The sequence below is a fragment of the Petromyzon marinus genome, chromosome 13 (genome assembly GCF_048934315.1).
Source record: "Petromyzon marinus isolate PM22_M1 ecotype Great Lakes invasive population chromosome 13, UKy_Petmar_22M1.pri1.0, whole genome shotgun sequence".
Classification (NCBI taxonomy): Eukaryota; Metazoa; Chordata; class Hyperoartia; order Petromyzontiformes; family Petromyzontidae; genus Petromyzon; species Petromyzon marinus.
The window spans coordinates 7729635-7753797 of NC_133679.1; the positions used below are offsets into that span (position 1 = coordinate 7729635).

General features: G+C 41.1%; 1 protein-coding gene across 5 annotated transcripts in view; it reads right to left on the reverse strand.

The window, feature by feature from the left end:
* Positions 1-539: 539 nt before the first annotated feature.
* The window catches only part of AGTPBP1 (ATP/GTP binding carboxypeptidase 1), a 72629-nt gene continuing 49005 nt past the window's right edge, over positions 540-24163 (reverse strand). For all 5 annotated transcript variants that reach the window (XM_032953294.2, XM_076066828.1, XM_032953293.2 and 2 more), the window contains 6 exons: positions 21602-21782; positions 16113-16242; positions 14060-14191; positions 11642-11818; positions 10419-10588; positions 540-6718 (listed from right to left, as the gene is read on the reverse strand). In XM_032953294.2, the coding sequence (XP_032809185.1) occupies positions 6532-6718; positions 10419-10588; positions 11642-11818; positions 14060-14191; positions 16113-16242; positions 21602-21782 (977 nt within the window). In that variant the 3' untranslated portion in view covers positions 540-6531. The remainder of the gene's footprint in view (positions 6719-10418; positions 10589-11641; positions 11819-14059; positions 14192-16112; positions 16243-21601; positions 21783-24163) is intronic.

Below are 24163 nucleotides of genomic sequence, written 5' to 3' on the forward strand. Positions count from 1 at the left end.
TGCAAAGGGATAGAGGATGCTTATTTATGACTTAATTTACCATAGGTGCATTGGGCACTGAACCGAGACAGTCCCATAACGAGATCAAGCTTTCAAAACGGCTCTTCAAATTGAGCGTGGTATTTGTACCTTAATTTTAACATCAGCAGCAGTGTTGTGGAGCTTACAGGTTAAATAGAAAAATACAATTAAGCATGTTTACCGAACTTGGCAAGCATGAATGATACCAGTTATCTTGCTCTTCTTACAACTTCATATTATTCTCATTCGTAAGCTATCTTTAAAATGGACTCAATAAAAAAGTTTTGCTAAAAGGTAACTGATCCATCGTTAAAAACATGTCATCTAGTCACGTGACAATGCATGTTTAATATCCCTAAGCAGCCGCCGCATTTATAATATAATAAAATGCATAGTCCATTGCCCAAGTTATTAATATTACGCATATAGATTGCTGTCGATGGATTAACCGCTTCGGTTTGAAGCAATTCCGGAGCAATGCGTAATGCGCAAAAAAATGTGTTACTATTACATGCAACAATTTTTCATATATTTTATTGAGCACGAGATTAGTTACTGAAACACACAGGCGAATGATAAGCTGTGCACCATTACAATGTGTGATCTGCCATAACATATGGCTATACAAAGACTCAAAATACAGCACTTAACGGATCAACAGCAAAGTATGTACACGGCTGCATGTAGAAAGAATCCACATCAGAGTATAAAAGGGGAGAATTAAAATTCACGAGTGCATAACAGGGGAAAATAAAAATCCACGAGTGCATGCAACGTATCCCGCGTTTGTAACAATCAAGGGGTCAGCACCGACGTGACTTTCGAAGGCTTGAGCTCTGCTGGAGACGGAGTCTGTGTCCTACACGTGGGACATTTTTTCTATTTACCGAGGGTTCACAAGGACCAGAGTATTGCATGTCATCCGTCAACATACACCTACAATATGGTGAATGTTTTTTTTTAACACATTTTACATGAACAAAAACGTAAAACTACATCCGTGGAATTCAACAACCACCCTTTTGTGAGGGACACTACTATGTAACCGGTTGGATGAACACTACTTCATGAACACGTATGCTTTCAAAACTAATATTATCCATTCATGAAACGTTCCAAAAGAGGGTTTTTTTGGGGCGAGAGCACGTAAATTTACACGATCTAACCCAAACAAAAACTATTTTACGGACTGCTTCGTGAATAGCGAAAGCACGGTTACAACAAAAGCACGACACTGGGATGCTTGGAAGAGCACCAATATTATTGGACAGGTCGAGCTGCTCTTTTAACCACAACGACAGTCTGCAGATAACATTTTAACAAGACCTATAATTTTGAAAACGTAACTATACGGCTGCGAGAATAACACTGAATAACCAATCCTGCATTGCAATAGCATGCATCATAGTAGGAACATTAAGATGCATTTTTTTTTTTAGACGGTAAACTTAATTCGGGCACAAAACAGGAGAGGAGAAAACCAGTATAATTGGCCAGATACGAGGCACTCCAAAGTTATCTCCTCATAAACTTACGTGTATATATGTAATCATGAAACAAAAACGAAATATTTCTTGTAAATAATCAATCATCACAAACTGCCAAAAATCTAATTTCTTACATTACCTGCTCTTAAATTTCCAACTTTGGGTATAATTATCCAGCATCTCAGGGAACCTTTGATCGTGAACAAAAATACGATTTAGGTTGACAAAAGATAAAACAATTCTGTATTCAAATAACAGGTTGTTTTGAGTTAGCTGATCTCAAGATTTGTTTTTTAAAAAGGTCATGCAACCATGCAAAAGTTGTATACACAAAATAATTGGCACCACGTGTAAAGACAACATAATACAATTATGATATTGATGTTTACTCATATTTTGATGTTTTATTCATCAATACTAAATTATAAAGTTCCACCCCTGTCTTGCTTTCCCATTAATGTGGCCCTAGTGTGATACAGATCCACAATATTTTGGTTGCTGTAAGAGTGAAAGGTATTCAATAAATAAATCTAAATAAAAAGACCACTTTGGTTTTTGTACCTTATTGAAGCACAACTTATTTACACAGAACATATCAAAGACACGAGAACATTTTTGATCCGATATAGAGAAAATGTAAATTTAAAAAATCTCTTCGAAAATGAAATGCTGCTGCTGCTGATGAATTTGACACCGTGAAATTAATGGCTGGAACACCACAGCAGGTAATTTAACGCTAACGGCTGCCACCAAGCAACTTGACCAAGCTGTGAATGTTTTACAACCAAGAGGTGGAGAATTACTTATCTTGCATACATGTATTTTCATGGTGAAATTCTCTGCATTTATAATAACACAGAAAAAGATCAAATGTCAGTTGCAACTAGGGAAAAACAGATCGCTTCACTATTTATCAGCCGATGGTTATTTTGTCTCGTCCCTTGATGCAACCTTGTGCAAGAAAATAAAAAAAAACTTTCACACGACCGTTTTTACAGATGTAACAAACCTAAATAACACATTCTGATTAAAGTAAAGCATGGTAAATGGCATTCAAATATATTAGCAGCAATGAATTAAAATGTATTATTTAATACACAAACTATTTTACCATGGTTTGAGATTTACAATATTTGCATATTTCTGAGATTATGAAAGTTTTAGAGTTTCAATGATAGTATGTATAATGTGTGTATTCCAAGTTTTGCACATGATTTAAGAGAAATGTTTGAATGACCTTACCAAGGGTTTCTAAATCAAAACCATAAGAATTGAACCGAACCATCCACCATCGTGTTTGAATAAAAATGCAATACATACATTTGCAACAGTGGTGTTAACGTTCATTCGAATCAGAAGTTACTACTGACCAGTACAGAATGTTAGAAGGAAATCTGACTCAAAACGACTGATGCATGAATGTTAAACGCAGATCAATTGTCCATCACCTTGCTTGACCTCACACCAGTACATCTGGACTCCAAACAAAGTTGCTCTAAAGTTGGTGCTTACAGAACAGAGGAGGTATAACAACCAGGGTTTAAGTGACCTATCGAACACATGTGATTGCTTGCATACCAACTTGCATCCCTGCAACAGGGATTAGAAGCCCACAATTTTCCTCCACATACAGCTACACGACTACACGATACAACTACACGACATTAACCATACCGAACTTACTTTACATCATCAAATGCCCTCGAATGTTGTGCATTTTACAGCGGCAAAAGCAGACGTCGCTGCAAACACGATATGTACAAAAGTCAGTGAATGACAATGCAACCGTTGGTGGTTGTTAGAAACCTGCAGCAGATAGCTGGGCACAAAGTACATAACCGTTCGGCCAAAGTTAGGCGACTGGAGTGAGACCCCAACTCTCTCACGTGGGTTTACGCTTTAGTGCTGTGCCACTATAAGCATTGACCCGGGATCGTCTGGCCTCAAGTTCAAGTTGTGAGCCTATATATTTATTTGCCTATTTATGGTGGTTTCAGTTCCAAAGTTGTGAAAACGGTTTCTCTGCAAACACCAGGGGGTAACTGCATGTTATTTTTCACACGCGACGTTGAACCGAGTTGTATCTGTGAATACCGGGTGAGACCCCCGACCGGTGCATTCCGTTTGTAAATCTACAGAACATAGAGACACATTTCACCACAAACCTCCAAATATCGTTGCACTGCACCACAAATCTCCAAATGTTTCACTTCCCCACAAGTGTTGTGCGCAGGTGCAAAAATGTCACCCACTTAAGTTGATAAATAAGTAAATAAGTATGTAAATAAATAATAATTGCCCCCGGCTCTCGTTTTGCATGACTAATTTAATGAGAATAACAAGAATTTAATTATAGTGGCAGTCACAGACAGATGCCAAATTTGGCTGTAAATGCAAGTGTTGCTTGGAAATGTGCTACCTGCTTTTCCCAACTTTTCCCGACGTTGAAAGAAAGCAAAGATAATGCAAAGAGGCAGCGGTGTACCCTACCCTTACTGCCTCTGAGGTTATAAAGAACAGAGCTCTCTCGTGCGAACAAACACGGTACCAGGTGGAGCATCGACTCGGCCCCAGTGCGGGGAGAACCACGTCAAAACAGAGACCAAGGAGAATTATTTATCTTCCCCACGGAGGGCTGCAATCAAACCAAAAATACGGGGAATGATAAATAGCACATGAGCCACTGGGCAATCTATAATATTGCATATTCCCTCAAGAAAAAATATTAATTACTAAATTTTGAATCATGTAATTGGACTTTAAAAAGTGTTCTCGTTGCATGTTGCATAGACGATCTAATACACCATTTGTTACCATGCATGTGTTTTTTTAATATTTACCATCCCCCAACTTTGCGGTTTTGATAACATGAATGCATACAAAGTGCAGTAATATGTGAGTTTTTGGTTGTCGACATAAAAAGTTGACTCAAGAACATTCAATGTAAAATTCGTTACAGACTCTAAGCATAACACAAATAAGGTCAGGTCAAGTAATGTAAGGAAAGTGGTTTCAAGAGCTGTCATTTAGCCTTCTGCAAGCATCCTCATAAAAAAATGAGCAGATGCGCACGAGCCTTTTGCCACGGGCGGCAGTAATGAACTGATGCTCATGACGGTTTGAGTGAAAACGCTTTACAAGGAGTGCTACAGCTGCACTAAGCATTCCATTCCTTTCTCACAGCACATTTCCAGCATTAGCACAGCCAACGGAAACCTCCTATGAGAATTCAGGAGCAGATAAAAAAAATGGACAAATATTACTTCATATTTCCACATAAAGAGACTGCATGGCGCAACAGAGGCTCAAGTGAGTGAACGGTGTGCGTAAAAGTTGGACCAAAATTGTAAATACAACACGTGTGTGTCTGCAAAGAGCTCAATTTAATCTTGATAAAAGTATTGATCGCCTGCCAAAATCGCACAACTTTAAATTGTTTTCCATGTCTGGTGCTCGGCAGGTAACGCTTGCACTACAATTATTCGATTGCTTTCATCCCACTGCAAGGGCTACAGTCACGAATGACGTGTGCCTGCTCCATAAATTAGGGCGCACCCTCACATGGTGTTGATTTGTACGCAGCTGCCTGGGGCTTTGAACATTTGGGCAGCTGGCGAGATGAGGACACCATGCAAAATAAAGAATCCTTACTGAGACATACGAGTACCCTGGGCTAGCGTGCAGCATGCACAAAGTGCTATTGACCAAAAGTATTCCATTTCAACTAAATGTAAAGGATGAATCATAGTCATCGTAAACTTGCCTTGCCATCGAGTGATGTGCAAGGAATGGCAAATGCACTATTGGTGCAATTATTGTGTGTTCATGTGGATCCGTTTCATCCAAGCCTGTAGGTTCTTATTAATTTGAATATTTTAATGAGCATTAACCTGCGTATGATTTAAAGGCTTCAGTGACTTCCGCTATCTCCCTTAATTTGGACATTTTCTATGAAGATATGCCTCTCATTTGTATGCTTTGCTCAGCATACACAACCACGTTATTTCATGTTCAGTGAAGCATGAACAAAAAATAATTTGATCCTACTTCCCTTCATTTGGTTTGTAAATATGTTTTGGCAGGAAGACGGTGATGTATTTTTTACTTTATATTTCTGAGATGCTTACAGCCTCCATGTACAGTATATTATGGCAATTAAAGCAAAAATGAAACCATTTTTTCACCTGTCAAAGTTTCCTCAATGACTTAAAACGTACCATTTATGTCTTGGAAATGTGCCCCATTGCTTTACAGATTTGGTTTTGAGTGCCGAGTTCTGAGGGCCGCTTGTCTGATGCACATTATTTGCATTTGCTTCAAGTGGCATCTGTTTTAAAATGTCTCAGATACACTAACCTCTTTTAGTGAGATTCAGTTGTCGTTAGCGCATGTCTCTATACATGACAGCACTATGCTCCTTTTAGTGCATTCTCCAGAGGCACGAGATGGGATTTTAAAGCACTGTCATGCACAGCTCTCGGGCCCACACTCTGCGCATGTTGCCAAATATTTTTTCAAGTACAGTATCTCATTCCAATTAATGCTTGTAGATGTGAAGAACATTTTACTATGGAAATAATTGTAATGATCATAATGTGGCCTCGTCTTTCTTGTTCATGCTCTGTAATAAGCTACCATTGTGGCTTAGTGTCAGTTGTATTTACTTTGTCTCAACACCATTATTGTGCATCCTATATTTTCGACGATGCAATCAATAACATGAGTATATTTCAATTATATGAGTTAGCAAAATATATTAGAATTTTACAATTAACCTGAAACTGTATTTTTTTTTTACATTACCCTGTTAGTACACATTTCTTGCTTTTACTGATGTTCTGGACACATAAAAAAAAATTACAATAATTTCCTTAATAAAATATAAACTTACGAACCAAGCAACATTTACCAATTTTTAGAAATAAACCTCGGCTGCGGATTTCTTTACGGAGCAAGACAGCAGCCACCAACCCCCACCCCCAGCACTGCAGAGTGAGCGAGGGGTCGTGACCCCACCGCGCCTCTAACAGCACTCCCTGCGACCGGTGAGCACGTGTGGTGGCCGGTTCTCGTCACTATCGTCTGGCGCAGCAGCAGCGGCGGCGGCGGCAACGGCGGCATCGTCGTCTCCGCCTTCCTGCTCGTCCAGGCTCTCGGCGCTGTAGTCGATCTCCTCGGCGAAGCGCGGCTCATCCTCCAGCGAGAAGAACCTGCTCACCAGCATGCACAGAGACACGGAACCACCACCACCACCACCGCCAACCCCCATGTGGCCGTTAACAAAAACTCAACGCACAACCATTAATTACACTGCTTGCAATAGATTTTTGTGTATATATGTAATAGGAAACGATTCAAGCAATGGTCCTTCTTCACAGAAAAGTAAGGCTTCGAGAGGAACCCACTCACTCCTGCACACACACATATACCCTGCGTAGCCTTTTAAGAGACTGTTGAGGCAAGTGCGGTTAGCATGCAAGTATGAAGCCCGGCACAGCACGTGAGGAGGTGGTGTAGCCAACACCATGCCAGGCCGCCTTTGTCTCCACAGTGTTTATGTTCTATGTGTCGCGCCAGGGACTCGTTTAAGGCTGCGTCGACCTGGAGGAGGCCCAAGATCAATCCAGATATCACTTGCCACTCATGTTAATGCGTGAATAGGATTTTAACCCAGGCAGCCAGATTTGTAGTGCGGTGAAATAAAACCACTGCTCCCACATGCACCCAAACATGTATACACACACACATGCACAACACAGATGCACGTACGGGATTGTTAAGACACCGTAACAATCCACACAACCTTGTAGCTCATGCTTTTATATGAGAAGATAGGGTTAATGTTGGGAACTGGTCATCACCACCATTTGTTTTTTTGTGATTCACAACACAGGTCCCAATGCTCAAACTATAAACGGCACGTGCAGGTGCTTTGAACTGGTGACGCCATTATTTATATAAGACAGCAGGTTTAAATCTGCCATGAGTAATTGTCCAACATCAGGAGTGCCAGGGTGGCCAGGAGGTTATAGCTTTCACCACTGATCCAGTTTGCACGCAAATGACAGTTTGATTCCTGCAGATGCCCAGGAATGTCTGTGAGAAATTACCAGAGCTTGCCATCGGCTATGCTTTGGACATTTAAAAAAGAAGTGTCATTACTCAAGTGAATATGCAATGGTGTGCCACCATCAAAGCCTACTTATATTATAGAATTACCCACAAATAAAATGCAGAATATTAACAACTGCCTCCTAAGTAACTGCTTTTAGTCAGCTCTGTCTCATACTCTTTGGTTTTTTCGGTAAAGTCATGACTTGTAATCATGACTTGCCAATAAGTCATGATTTTCAATGGGTTACCATCTAATATACAGAGAGATAATGATCATAAATGTATTATTGTTTTAAATATAGCGCCAATTACGCAGGGGCATCTCAGGTGCCCTGCACATTACATCTCATCGCAATACACTTGAATGAGCACCCCCAGTGGTGGCTGTGGCTGTGGGCACAAGGTACAGTGAGGGGAAAAAAGTATTTGATCCCCTGCTGATTTTGTACGTTTGCCCACTGACAAAGAAATGATCAGTCGATAATTTTAATGGTAGGTTTATTTGAACAGTGAGAGACAGAATAACAACAACAAAATCCAGAAAAACGCAAGTCAAAAATTGTATAAATTGATTTGCATTTTAATGAGGGAAATAAGTATTTGACCCCCTCTCAATCAGAAAGATTTCTGGCTCCCAGGTGTATTTTATACAAGTAACGAGCTGAGATTAGGAGCACACTCTTAAAGGGAGTGCTCCTAATCTCGGCTTGTTACCTGTATAAAAGACACCTGTCCACAGAAGCAAACAATCAATCATATTCCAAACTCTCCACCATGGCCAAGACCAAAGAGCTCTCCAAGGATGTCAGGGACAAGATTGTAGACCTACACAAGGCTGGAATGGGCTAAAAGACCATTGCTAAGCAGCTTGATGAGAAGGTGACAACAGTTGGTGCGATTATTCGCAAATGGAAGAAACACAAAAGAACTGTCAATCTCCCTCGGCCTGGGGCTCCATGCTAGATCACACCTCGTGGAGTTGCAATGATCATGAGAACGGTGAGGAATCAGCCCAGAACTACACGGGAGGATATTGTCAATGATCCCAAGGCAGCTGGGACCATAGTCACCAAGAATGCCAATGAACATCTGAATGATTCAGAGGACAACTGGGTGAAAGTGTTGTGGTCAGATGAGACCAAAATGGAGCTCTTTGGCATCAACTCAACTCGCCGTGTTTGGAGGAGGAATGCTGCCTATGACCCCAAAAACACCATCCCCACCGTCAAACATGGAGGTGGAAACATTATGCTTTGGGGGTGTTTTTCTGCTAAGGGGACAGGACAACTTCACCGCATCAAAGGGACGATGGACGGGGCCATGTACCGTCAAATCTTGGGTGAGAACCTCCTTCCCTCAGCCAGGGCATTGAAAATGGGTCGTGGATGGGTATTCCAGCATGACAATGACCCAAAACACACGGCCAAGGCAACAAAGGAATGGCTCAAGAAGAAGCACATTAAGGTCCTGGAGTGGCCGAGCCAGTCTCCAGACCTTAATCCCATAGAAAATCTGTGGAGGGAGCTGAAGGTTCGAGTTGCCAAACGTCAGCCTCGAAACCTTAATGACTTGGAGAAGATCTGCAAAGAGGAGTGGGACAAAATCCCTCCTGAGATGTGTGCAAACCTGGTGGCCAACTACAAGAAACGTCTGACCTCTGTGATTGCCAACAAGGGTTTTGCCACCAAGTACTAAGTCATGTTTTGCAGAGGGGTCAAATACTTATTTTCCTCATTAAAATGCAAATAAATTTATAACATTTTTGACATGCGTTTTTCTGGATTCTGTTGTTCTTATTCTGTCTCTCACTGTTCAAATAAACTTACCATTAAAATTAAAGACTGATCATTTCTTTGTCAGTGGGCAAACGTACAAAATCAGCAGGTGATCAAATACTTTTTTTCCCTCACTGTAGCTTAGCACCTGGCCGGCAAACGGGCATTAGTCTGCCAGTAGGGGCCTGTGATTGCGGTGTAATCCCAAGTGAGTGATGTCAAGTGTTTATGTGCAACTTGTTTCAATGGGTGCCCTGCCCCCGCAATAACGACCTCATTATTATTTGCCATGAATAAGCGGGGGTGATGTTATGCTGTATGCTCTCAACAATACAAGTAGCAAAAAGAAAAATACATTCAGCAAGCGTGTCACGGTGCCCTTGAGAAGAAGTATATTCCCTGAGTGTGACTGCAACCAGGCTACATTAATGCGGAATTCCGAAATCCTTCAAGCCAACAAATGAATGACAAGGACTTCATCAAAGAAATTGCCACAAAAGGGATAGTACATTTTTATGGGGTCCGATAGAGGTGGAACAAACATTGAATCATCGATTACTATAGACTCAGAAGCTTACGAAACATGCATCAAACTGCGTGTGTAAGAATCAACATTAATGTTTGCATGTTATGGACTTCACACTAATCCTGCGGCCAACAAACGCGTGAGCATTCACCGCAATGTTTAAACTAGGATTGATCCTTGAATCGAATTGCGACAAGTCACTAAAGCACTAGGTGAATCCTTTACACCCAAGACAATCCCTTATCATGATGGCTCCATTTATAAATAATCTCACAACTCTCCACCCGAGTCACTGCACTTCAAGCGTGCATAAAAAAAAAACATATAAGCCACGATCGCAGAAACATCTCTGAAATCACATCGCATTTTCCAAAGCAATTTGATTTGACATATAAACTGAACATCACTCTAAAATGTTGCTAGTCCCCCCCATAAAACATTGTCAGCAGAAATTAACGCATTCTGACCCCGGTGGACCGGGGGCGTGTGGCTCACCGTGAGGGCTTGTACACAGTCTCGATGGTGTCGGGGTCAGGTCCGGCCCAGGCCCCACGTTGGGGCAGCAGCAAACTCTCAGCCGGTGCGAGAGAGCTCTTGAGACGAAGCAGAGCCACGCAGAACTTGGCTCCCATCTCTTCCAGCTCCTGGGAACCCATCTGGCTTCCCTGGCACCATTCACGCACGCACGCCCGCCCGCCCGCCCTGTTATGAACCAAGACTTTACTCGGGATTAGATTTTGGACTTGGTTGCGTTAAAGTGTTAGCAATTATCATTGCTGTTGGATTTTTTTTGCTGCTTCTTCTTCTTCTTTATTTTGCCCCCTCTTCACCCTCCCTTTTTTGTAGCTAAGTGATTTGTTGCTCAGGATGCCTTTTAAACACTTTAATTACTGAAACTTATTTTTTCTCTTACACTGAAAAAACAACAAGGAGAGGACGTATTCCAAGCCGTTGTTGATTTCACTTGAACATTTCCCAGGGCCTAAGCAGTGCATGGAGTAATTTGACCTCTTTTTACACACCAGAAATTAAATTTCTATCCCTGCAAGCTCTCTGGCAACTGTTTCCAATTATAAACACCATGTCAAGTTTAAAGCGATATTTCCCAATTGTCCTGCTTACAAACATGTGTTCGCCCAACATACAATTGTGGTTTATTTTTACATAGCAGTCCAATATACACAACATTGGTATGAAGCAATTTAATCTGTGACATGACATTATTAATTCCGCATTGTCATCAACGGGATTAAACATAGTGTTACAACTGCAATGTCATGCCAATGACTATCTTGCCATACCTATGTGTTGCACATTGAATATGTACTATGAAGACAATCCATCAGGGCTTCATGCCATTGGTCACTATAGATACCAAACAATACATTGGTTGTACATGATGGCCACATATTTAAAATAACAGGTTTTCAAACCACCAAACCAACAGATTTGTATCATGCCATAGGAATCGGAAGGAACAAGGTCAGCTAAATAATGATATTTGGAAATTGTCTCTTTTTTCATCAGTCTCACTTTTGACGATTGGGATAATAATAGGCGTATATAGTCAAATGAAGGGAAAAATAGGTCAAAGCGGTCATTGCAATTGTGTTTTTTTGCACATAAATGCATAATTGAAGTGAACAAAAATACCATATCTCTATGGAACTGAATTCCAGGTACCACCAATGTGATCCCTCCCTGGCACGCACAGGTACCTTGTAGATGCCCTGGTCACAGCCACAATAGGTGCTCTCCATTGTGTAGCTACGCAGCACACCGATGTCCCTCCACACCACGACCCGCGCCGTGGATGCCTTGGACTTCTCCACCACGAAGTTACAGCTGCTCAGGCAGAACGCGGGCGCAATCTGGTGCAGGATCCTCGGCAAGGTCTGTACATGCAATGGGAATAGCAGTTTTGGTGGCGGTGATGGTGGCACACCATCATTAAGGCTCTCAGAGAACCCTCTTGACAGCACTGCAATTTGCATCGTCCCACACTTAATGTCATGTGGCGACGTGGCATCCATACTCTATTAACCCCGATAAGTTATACAGTTGAGCCACTCAGCCACTAAGACGAGTCACGCAGAAATGTAGCAAAAGCATGACCCCAACGCCAATCTCATGATGAACGAGTGGCAATGCTGACCGTGATCAAGTTGCTTTTTGCACGAAAGTCAGTGTCATCATTTTTTTTTAAAATTTCCAGACTGTGCACAATACGTCCATCATTGTTAAATGGCATGTGTGGGGTGATAAAGAGCATGGGTATTTCAAGTCAGCTTTAATTCTGGTAATAGCCAATTCCATTTAATGTAATGTAGTTTGAAAACCCACCACACATTATAAGCAGATTCGACTCTATGGCAATTTATATATTTCCACTTTCTTGAAATAAAATTGATTTTTTTTATGGTAGTTCGACTGCTGTTCACATGTAAAGCATACAAAACAGACTGGCAAAAATCCCAAAGTAAACAATGACAATGCAACATTATTGACGAATAAAGTTTTTCAAATTGTTAGCTTTTATGTTAGCAAGAATAAAAGCAGCAACTTATCTTTAAACAATTATATTTAGTAGATATTTTGACCGGTGGACATGCATAAACCTTATAAGAAAATAATAATTATATAATATCTGCGCTAGACTGAGAGGATTCAGATAGCAGATGTATAAATAGTAAAAGTACACACAAGCTAAACCTCAATTTGCATTATAAAGGCAACACTCCAGATATGTATTTTACCAAATCACTTCGCACACCATTATTGATAAGTGCAACACAAAACAGGGTGCCACAAAACAGGGTGCCGTGCATATAGAAAAGAAGGATGTTTGTTTAGGATGCATTGTTTGGATATTATTTCTCTAAACAATAAGAAAACGCTGACACGACAACAAGGAATAGCTTTTAAATGTGCATGGTGAACCAAATTAGCTCAGTTTTTCTCTCGTGGATTTCAGTTGTGATTTAAGAAGTTGTTTATTTTGTAATCATTAAGAAGTCACCCAACAGAGCGTTGCAAACTGGCAATTCCCCACAGAAAAGTCAATCTGCTGAAACAACCTAAAACAGCAACTGGTGTAATGCCATTTAAATTGGCATTGAGGCAATGGAACAATCTTGACGTGAATTGCACCATGTGTTGTGTCGTTTCGCTTTGTTCAGGGGATTTCGGTTGGAAATCGGTAATTTCTACTTAACTATTACAATGTTACAACAATTAACAAATCTTAATTTTTGCCCATGTACATCTCATTGAATTACCTGCGTTAAGATTTGGTTTTACAAAACAATTCATTAACTGGCAATGTGATGACCAGACTAAAAACCATGCAGTGGCTGGTTTCCAACAAGTGTACATCCTAAGTGAGTATGGCAAGATATTTACCTACCTACTTTCACATCGCTAGGTACAGCACATAACGTATTTCAATAGGAAAAATTTCAGAGCTCAACTGTGGACTGTTATATGCATGATTCTTTGGCCCTACACATGAAGGTAACTCGATGCAGTGGCTGTTGATGATAGTCATTGCCACACGGTCATTCACAATTCTTAGACATGACCCATAGATACTAGGCATTGCAGTCTATAATTATCCGGACCTCCAATTGACTAACATTTTAAATGTAACCATGAACCCGTGCATACCTTTGGTATTGAGAATAAAAGCAATAACTCTATGGAGCTATGTAATCAATTGTGCATGTATAATTTGACATGGCTCATTTATATATTTATTATTTATCTTACCTCATGCTCCTCAATGCCCTTTATCGTTTTTTTTTAATGTAGTCTAGTTAAGCACTGACATCTTGCCTAGGATAGATTTTATATTGTCGAGCTAATTTAATCATGAAAATCTCAGACATGTCCGTATAATTGTATCATGTATATGACTAGAATTATTTCTCTGCAGAGAAAATTACTTCATTGTATTAGACCACAAGAAACTCTTCTGTCAACAATCCCTAACTAAAAGCACACACAATACTTGTACATACATACAAAGACATTCGATATGGTTACTATGCGGGATCTTAATGAATCCAAAATCCCACCCTGTTGCCGAATGCATCATTTGCACTCAACCTAGACACCACTGTGTGTGGTGCGCCTACCCTGTAGCTTAAATCCTCGTAGACAGAAGATGCTTTGGCCTCAGCAGCAGTTTGCCAGATGGTCTCCTTCATGCTGCAGCCATACAAGAAAACATTCTTCTTCCTCGAGTGGCCATGGTAGTCACAGTAAACCTGCCCAAGGGGTGTAAAACAACACATTATTCCACGTGAAATTACTCTTGAGCAAGCAAAGTGATACTCAGCTTGCCTGTGTTCAAACATGTACGTGGATATTCTGAATAAATGTCATTTTTATCTTCAGAAGAGTCAATGAGTCTCTCAAAAATTTCAGGAGATCCATGCATTATACAGAATGATGGGCCAATCTGTTTTAATGAGTACTTGAATGTGAGAGAAAACCAGAGTACCCAGAGAAAACCTACACGTAGGAGGGGATAACAGAGGTCCACACAAACAAATTTAAAACCAATTTTACACAGTCATCCCAGAATCAACTCACAGTTTTAAGAGTATAACACAATAAAATGTGATGCACCATCCTGGCCTTTGAAGTGCTGAATTACAGACATGTGTCACTACATCCAACAACACAGGAGCCTGTGTATGGCATGTAGGCTCACCCACCAGCTAAAAGAAGCTTTCTGAAGTGTTAACACTGGACTCGTACACAGTGTATCCATAATGTAAGGACGATGATAGTCTGATTATTTTTCCTATAAGCTGCTTTTATATAACAAAAAAAGTTAAGTTTACATAGTCAAGACAATGTTTTTATATAAACAATAATATGGATCACTGCTTTTATTTGTTAACTTTACTAAAAAAATAACTGAGTTATAGATGACAGACCCACTGAAACCTTTAAGAAAACAATTGCTTTTAAATACTCGGCTTTATAAACTATGTGCACATCAAACTTTATTTGGGTACATCTAACTGAGGTGTTGGTGTTTCCAGTGAAAGTATCACTGGAAAGTCAGTCCCCCGGTAACTTTCATGAGTCTGGCTACAACTACGGCAAAAATTTGGAGATGAAGTTTAAAACATCAGCAATCCTATTGCCAAACGATCCATTGCATGCCAAGTCTCATTAATCAAACCGCTAAATGCAATGCATGTTTGAGCCAAGAGTATAAAAGCAAAATCTTTCCAGGCAAGTTTTCCTTTCCTTTATGTAATAACTCCTTTTAATACACTTTTGACTTTCATTTATGTTTGAATGGCCGTTTTTTTTAAATAAACATGACATTTTACACTCTCTAATTTAGCACGTGGTTTATGTAATACGTGTTGTGACTTTAAAATCTCAACAGGAACTGAACATTTGCTTTATTATTTTGCTGAAACTGCTCATGTGAATAATGCAAAATAATCCTGCATAATGAAACTTCCAAGTGTTTACTTGAAAGCCATTCAGCTCCGTCATCACAGATTTCACGAGACATCTGTTTCAACGACTTGCAAAGCTGCACTCTATGAAGATGGAAATCTAAATTATTAGTCACGCTCTCACGTGCCAATAATGGCATTCTATCCCTCAGTGCTAGTGCTAGGGTACCGGGAGTTCAATTCTCTGACTTAACTGACATTACATCCTGCCTATAAATGTATTGGGTTTGCATCTGCCGCCTTTGCATGCATTTGCCAAGACTGTGGAAACTCTACCCCAACTGTCAGACAGATAAACTTGAGCTTTTGATGAAATATTTCAGGTCTAAACGAGAACGCTATATTGTATTGCCTTTCGTAAATGTTTATATATTCAGTCTATATATGACTTAAAAAATACATCTAATGCGTTCTGTAAACATAACGATTCGTACTTCCCTGCATGGAATAATATTTGCTCATAAGACATGCGAAGTCTTCTTTAATACTCAGAACTTAGAACAGCCCGAGGCAACATACCATTAGAGAGAAAATAAATAACATTAAACCGCAAATCATGAAATAGCGCACGGTTTACATTTTACAAAGTGAACGTTTGTGTCGAAAATTGTGACCATTTGAACATTTAAACAACGGTCATAATTAAACAAGGATAGAAAATAAATAAATACATGGAGAATCGGCGGATTCATTTCATCCTCACCAGCGGAGTGTGGGCGATGCTAGCCAAGTACTGCAGGAGCCCTTTCGTGTGAAAGATGGTGGGATGCAGCTCGGGGTCTGGGCTGGACCACTGGCGATTGAGATCCTCTCCACCCAGAGAGCAGCGGTAGCTGAACAAACACAAACACAACCGCTGTCAACAGCGGGACTTCACACACACACAACGGTGGAGCACCACTGTGGCGATTAAGCCGGCATCATAAACAAACTTGATCCCATTCACTCATGCAGAACCACGTTGTGATGCGTAATAACTCCTATGTAATGAAGGCCAGCGCATTGCACACCATGGACACATTGGTATAAAAAAAAATATAGCGGAGGAACAATTCAGCTCCCCCGCCTCCAACCACCCCAGTCCAGGCGATTCAAAGAATTGGCACGATTCAGGGTCACAATTTAATGCCATAACGAATTAAGATTTGATGTATTCAATGCAAGCTTATATAATTACGTGAATTGATACATTGATGCACCCCTACTAGCAATAATATTACGAATATTAAACATTTACAAAGCAAAACAACTATTTTTGAAAACTTTATATAAAATTATATTTCAGGACGTTAGTAAATTGAGATATGTGTTAAATACAGTAAATTCATGTGTAAACAGGACAAAATTAATATATGACTGCATGATGGCTTTCTCAAGAGCCTTTCTGGAATCACTTATATCAAGTGATATAGATGTCTGGAATATCTAAATAATAAAAATGTTTGTTTCGTTTTATATATCGGAGTTCATACAAATTGCATTTCACAGCGAGGAACCACAGGTATAAATTGAAGGCAGCCAGGCTGTGAGCTGGTGCCAACAATTATCCAAGCTCTGCAGTCCTCTATGTATTCAGATATTTTCAGCCAATTCATGAGTGTTGATACACGTGGAAGGAAACTGAAGCACCCGCAGAAAACCCACACGTGCGAGGGGGCAACACTCTATCCCATATAGAATGGACAGATGATATCAATCTTCACTTTGCTGTACCACTTTCTTCAAGCAAGTCAGGGTATGGATGGGCACCTCGATGTCCACGGGAAAGGATTTTACAACATTTGTGCAGTGATTCATTAACCCTCGCATGCACAGTGCTGGATTACAGGCATGCGCCACCACTGCTTGGCTTTGAGTTTAAATCGGAAATTAAATTAAATCTAAAACAATGCCTGCAATTCCAGAAACACAGATAGCAGTAATTTTTCAGCAACTACATTTATTACAACGCAATCCAATATAAATTCAAACAGCAGCATTTATTAACTATATAATGACAGGGTGCCATCTGTTGACCAGGAGGGGTAATCACGAGTATGGGTGCATTATAGAATAACCAACTAGAAAGGGGGCGTAACTGGGTTAAAGGTAAAAGGTGGGGTCAGTCGGGAAGCTCTGGGAACCTGCCCTAAGGTTCTAGAAGGGGGCGTGGCCAGAGGCGGGGCCTGGCCAAGCCGGGAAGTATATAAGGGGTACGTGACCGAAGGTTCGGGGCTGTCGTGGGGTCCGGGTCCTGGCTGCCGTTGCTGTCATCTCTCTTCATCGTCCGGCCACGTGGCCGATCCTCTGCACGGCTACCATCGTCGTCGTTGCTATATTAGTCAGCCAGCTATATAGTTAAGACGCCGCCGATGGGGCTGTGCAAATGGGTCAGCTATGCGTAGCCGTGTATATATGTCGCCCAGTGATTTTCCTGAAGTGTGAGAAATAAATAAGAAGCCCTCTACACGTTGTGTCTCGGAAGTCGCTCACAACTACATGACAATGAATACACCAGCGTGAATACGTCAGTATGCTCTTCCAACAAGACTTAGATAAGCCGAAACTATGAAGGGTAAAAACACACTAAATACTGCAGATGGCCGAGTTTGCTGAAACATAATAAAGAAACCCCCGTCTTTTTATAATGTCACATGACATACAAAGTGTCTAAAAACAACACATTTTTTATCCTGCCATGAAAGATTAAAAGCAGTGTATGTAGAACATAGGACCCATGACATGGAATAGAATATATCACCGCAATCACATATCAGTACCAAGAAAAACACATCTGCTGGAGCACATCTCTAACATAAATACCAATTAAAAATTTCTCCCCACGGGTTGGCTTTTCTGCAGTGCTCCACCTACACCCTAGTGCTACTACAGTAAGGCAGGGCACATTCCATCCATAGAGGGATAGTGTCTCCCTCCATTAGTGGTATTTTGTCAATGAAGCTATTATTCTCCTGCAAGACACTTGCAACAACACCCTATGCGTGTCCCACTCTCTGCATAGCATTCCGACAGCCGTTAACCTGCATGAGCATTTTATTAAATTCCCCGTGATAGAGGCAGCCTTAATTTAGTGATAGTGGCATGGTGGTTCTTTGATAGACGTGTTAATGTAATCTATTTAATATTAACCCCTGTTAATATCATGGAACAAAACATTTCTTGCAGCACAATTGCAGTAGGCGAATGTTACATTTCACAAGTTTTTTTATCTCAATGTTTTTTAGTCTAGGAAGCCAACGTGCGGCCAACATATTTCTACAAAAAATGGAGTAAAACGCACCCATGTGTGCGATTGCCACATAAGTGTGCTTTATGCAGAATCTCAGCGTTAAACCACATGATTTCAGCATAAGAGACCTCTTAGGGAAGTGTCCTGAATAGAGTTATGGCAGAGGCTAGCATTACGAAAGAGGCGGCGTGCTGAGATATCTGTGTTTCTCCATAAGGGTTTTTCATTGGCTGGAACAAATTCTACCCAAAGACTTTTTCTCCAGTACTGCCTTTTACATTTCCTGTTTAATTAAAGAGTGTTGCAGAGCTTGATTGGTTGCTTTCGTGACTGCAGGAATTACTCTTTGGTTTTTTTGTGACTTTACTGAAAAAACCAAAGAGTAGTGTTGCAGAGCTTGAAGTGAACACTTAATTTGTTCACTGTGGTCACATAATGGCTTACTTGTGGATCTGTTACCACACGAAATAGGACAGGGTTCTCTTCGACAATAAGGGCTCCTTTGTTGTTGATTCGAACAGCTTACGGGTGTTGGTTTGTAAATTGCAATGTCTCAGAAGTGATTACGGATCCTATCTGGCTTCTGATGAATGTGAACTCTGTACAGGTGTGTAGTGTATTTGCAAAAAGCGATCATGTTTGAATCGCATGGTGTGTGCTTGTATATACATATATACACATCATGCAAGATATTGCAGATGGGTCCTGTTTTTTGTTCCTTCAGAAGGTACATGATATAACGAAAATCATATTGCACATGTCTCACAGGCAAGACAGTGAACAGTTTCGGTACAGGCAGAAGAGAGGGTAAATCAAGAAACTATAAACCCTGCCATTTCCCTGTACTCAGTAAGTAATATAAACTATCCTCTAACATATACACTGACGTTCAATGTCAAAGCACTTTTTTATTCACGCGACTTTGTACGTGACTAATGCTAATAGAAAGTCCAAAAATACAAAGCAAGCTGGTGAGCCATTTATTTAAGAAACTTCAGTTTTAATTCTTGAATTTAACAGTATGAAGGAATGTGCACCTGGGAATGCATAAACATACGCAGAATCAAAAGTACGTGTTTGGTGTGAATGCTTAAACCCACGTGTTCGAGCTTTAATGCTTGCGCTTAAGCCCACATGCACGCCTTCCAATGCAAGTACATATGTAGTGTAACAGCGCCGGCTGGTGGACAGCAGCGGCAACTGTGGTGGACAGATAGTGCTCACACCAGTGAGGGTGTGCACGGTGTGTTGGCAGAGGGGAGGAAATAGGGTAAGGATCACGGAGGACCCCAGCTGGATGCCCCTGGAACCTGCTTGCGGGTTCGAGAAGGGAGGCACTGTTGTCTCATCGCCGTAGTCGCTAAAACGTCTCCGCTAGATATTGCGCTAAGATTGATATTAGTTGGATATCTCAGTCAGCGCTGTCGGTGTTAGACGGCTAGTGTTATATACAGGCTAGGCTGAGCGACTGTGGAAAGTGTGCGGACGAGACCGTGAAAGTTGGTAATAAAGAAAGTGCCTCCTAAAAACTGTATCTTAATTGTTGCCACACACATATTTAGCGACATAGAATGAGTCACTGGAACGCATAGCGCTGGGGACTGTTAGAGAGTGGGATTATGAGTACCAGCCCGGTCTACCAGTGGGACACGTGGGCAAAGCCCGGAGCCTTCTGGGGGAATCCAGAAGGGGGCGTGGCCGAGGGCGGAGCCTGGCCACGCTGAGGAGGATAAAAGGCGAGCTCCGATTTACAGTCGGGGCTGCCGTGGTCTGGAGTGGAACTCGTCATGCTGCCGTCGTCATGGTCTTCGCCTCTTCAAGCTAAGGGTCAGGAAGCATGTCGGCTGTCCTGACCCGGTGTGTAGTTATCCCCTATGGCTGTGAAGGCCGGAATAAATGAGAGTGCCTCCTACTAGTGTCTCTGAATTAGCACACTACACGTACATACACACATAGATGCACTTTCCAATGCCTGTGTTTACACCAATGCAACTATGCGCACACATAGATGCACTTACATACAATAACACGTTAACACCTACATGCACTCACACAGGAGCATAACCCTCGTGCATGCCTTCTAGCGTACACGCGGAAGCCAATGATCCCCAAAAACTATACAGATCTCAATATTGGTATAGATCAAATGTGTGGTATGTTTCATGTTAATCAGCGTAGCCTCTTTTAGCTTTCCTGAAACATTCAAAATCATGGATGGACAAACAGATGGACATACAATGTTTCAGGCATAGCAATAAGCAGCAAATATTCTTCTCAAAATGTTGATACATTACATGTTAAAAGGATGGAGAAGCACATAATGTAAAACCCTGTTAAATCGTGAATAGATCTGTTGACCGAGTGGGAAATAAGACATGGTATATTAAGACTGTTTTCGATTGCTCTGAAATTATACCTTTTGTAGTCTGCACAATGCATGATCTTCACAAGATAATTAACTCCAATAGTGATGATGTCACAGCACACATACTTGTGTTTCTGAAGTCATAGTGTCTCGGACAGAAATGCATATGTTTTAAAAAGCAGAGTGTCCAACAAGAATCAATGACGATTAAAACAATACTATATATTATACATTCTGCTACCAAAAGCAACCTACGTTTATTTATATAATTGCAGAAAAGTAATTAAAATAATCGCTGTCACAGGTGAAAAGATTTTATCATGCACCTATCATTTGGTGATGCTGCACCGGCAGTGGTGCACAAGCACAAATAACAATAAACTTGACACCTTTGTCAATAAAACTACCATAAAAGGAACGACATTTCAGGAAACATCCCTTCTGAGCACGTAAACAGAGAGTCTACACCATGAGGCCCCTCTGGTATATAGAGCAGTCTCCAACTGACCTCTACTTATGCGCTATGACAAAGGGCCACTGCCTGAAACGCCACCCGTTATATATTCTAAAATGCATTGCACCACTTAGTACATCTCACCTCCCATTGATGACCCCGTCAGCGTTGAGCATGGGGACAATTTTGAAGATGTACGATTCGCGCAGGCTCTGGGCCAGGGGGTCATCACTCATGAGGAACTCCAGCGAGCCTTTCATCACCCAGCTGGAGTTGCTCTCGCCGGGATGCACCCGTGAGGTGAGGAAAATATACGGCCGATTCCCTTCGCAACGCACACACGCGCGCAGTCAGGCACATGCGCAAAATACATACGCGCGCACACATAGGGAGCATCGCAATGTACAACGTTCCATATTACCACAGCCTACATCGTTCTTTACGTGGGAAAACTACGACCACAAAAGAGTAACATATCTAAAAACAAGGTGATGTGTGGAAATTTCATGCCGGTGCAACTTTCTTCTATCATCCACACCATTCATTGTCATCTGAAGTGCTGCACTCCCAGTGGCGTGCGTGTACGCAAATTACCCTGTAAGCAGCAACAAGGGCACAGAGTGTGAGCAAGGGCCGAGGAAGGGAGTACACATTTTCAATAAGCCACAGTCCATTAACCCTTTGTGTAGTCAGCCCGAGATTGGGCTTGCTTTCCAGCGAGAAAATGAACCACACAATCGGAATGGGAATGTGCCTGTGAAGCTCTGCCAGCTATTACATCCGGGAAACAGCACTCACAATCGGTTCACAATTTCCGTGAGATTAACATGCGTGTGTGTACTCGTCCACGGTGTTCCACAGCCAACTTTTTGGGGAATTGCTTTGGTGTACATTATTCCACGAATGGGATGTGCCATATGAGCACTTCTGATTTAGCAAATGTGTTGGTATTTTAATGGAGACCATGTGTGTAATGCGTCACAAATAATATTACGCTATAATGTGCAAGCTACTGTGTGGTTTTTGTTTTGTCTTTTACAAATCACATAGTAACTATAGTTTAAATTCAAGCTTGTAAGATATCATACAAGTGCTGGAAACTGGCTTTCATTTCAACTGCTTCAGCAGCTATCAGCCTCGTTACACACATATACCCTACCAAAGAGTAAGAGAACTGCATCTCAGGAGGAAAATTGCCTTTGCATAATGGGCAGTTGTAGAGCTTGCATAGATGCTAAAAGTTGTTGAAATCTGGATAATGACATATAAAAGTGAGAACTGCATGAAAAATGCACCTAAATGCATTTCAACATCACTTTGTAAGCATTATAATACCATTACGATTTACAGCCATAATTAATGTAAAGAATAAAAATGTTAATGGTGTTTCTGTTCGTAATAAATTACAGGGGCATACGTACCAGCACACACTGCCATCATGGCATAACCTTTTGCATTTCGGCTTGCTTATGAATTTTTTATAGACATTACAGGCTCCCCAGCATCAGACTCGAGCGAACACTGCAATTTGTCATACTGGCAGTGGCACCTACAATTTATAGTAATATCCATGAGGCATACCAGATAAGACGACAGGCTTAATGGAACGTTTAAAAGCCAGTGTCAGTTTAGACAAAAACTGGAGCCAGTGCTCCAGCATGTTTAATACTTTTCAACTATGACAGTAAATATTTTTTAGAATTTTTATAATTGAACATTAATTGTACAGATTCAGTATATGCAAATATATGCAATAAATTATTATATTTTATATTTCTTGATATATACAAGCAACCCACGTGTCCCTTGGACATCCGTCCATTGCTCCCAGCCATCCAGCAAAAATGTTAATCTTGTATTAGGGCCCTGTCTCTCTCCACCTTTATACTGCCTTCTCTGTGCTTCACATCCAAATTTATATCGATGTTTAATGTCTGTTTCTCTCTGTTTCTCTATGCCTCTATCCTCCCTTCTACCTCTCCCTCCCTCTAAATTCCTCTCCTCCAATAGCAGCCGCCATTCGCCATTAATCACTTCATGGTATCGCCACAGCACTTGTGCCAGGCTAGGTGCACAATGAGGCCATGTGAAGTGTCGCCCTTTCACTCCCTCCCCACCTCTATCCTCCCCATTGCTCTCAATCTTTCACTTTCCTCCATCTCCTTTCCCCACCTCCCTCCTACTGATTATATCTAGATTGCAATTAACAACCTCCATTTGGCTGAGATGACGGTATTAGTTGTGTTTAAAATAACATGAAAAAACGTAACGGATGGGCCACACGAAAGCTACCGTCTCGGAAAGAACCCTGGCGAACAGTGGAACAGCGCGGCCATCCAGAATAAAAGTCTCATTCGAGATCCAGACATTGCACCTCCTCATGTCTTTGACATTTCCTCAAACACAACGACTGGCGTGACCATCAACCGCATCAGAACATTAATAAGCTGTGATGAACAACTCCAAAGCAAGTTGAGCTAGAATTTGCAGTGCTCTTAGATAACAGGGTTTTGAAGGGTTATCAGAAGCAATTTGGTGATCTCACCTTCCAGAGGAAGTTCTCTAATAAGGGGGGGGGGGGGGGTGTTCTGCTTTCTGAAAGAGTTTACATAGGAATGTATTTATCTCATACCATGATTCCTTGCACAAATGGAATATAATTGACAAAAACTAAAAATGCCTGACCATAACTTGGTGGAAACAATT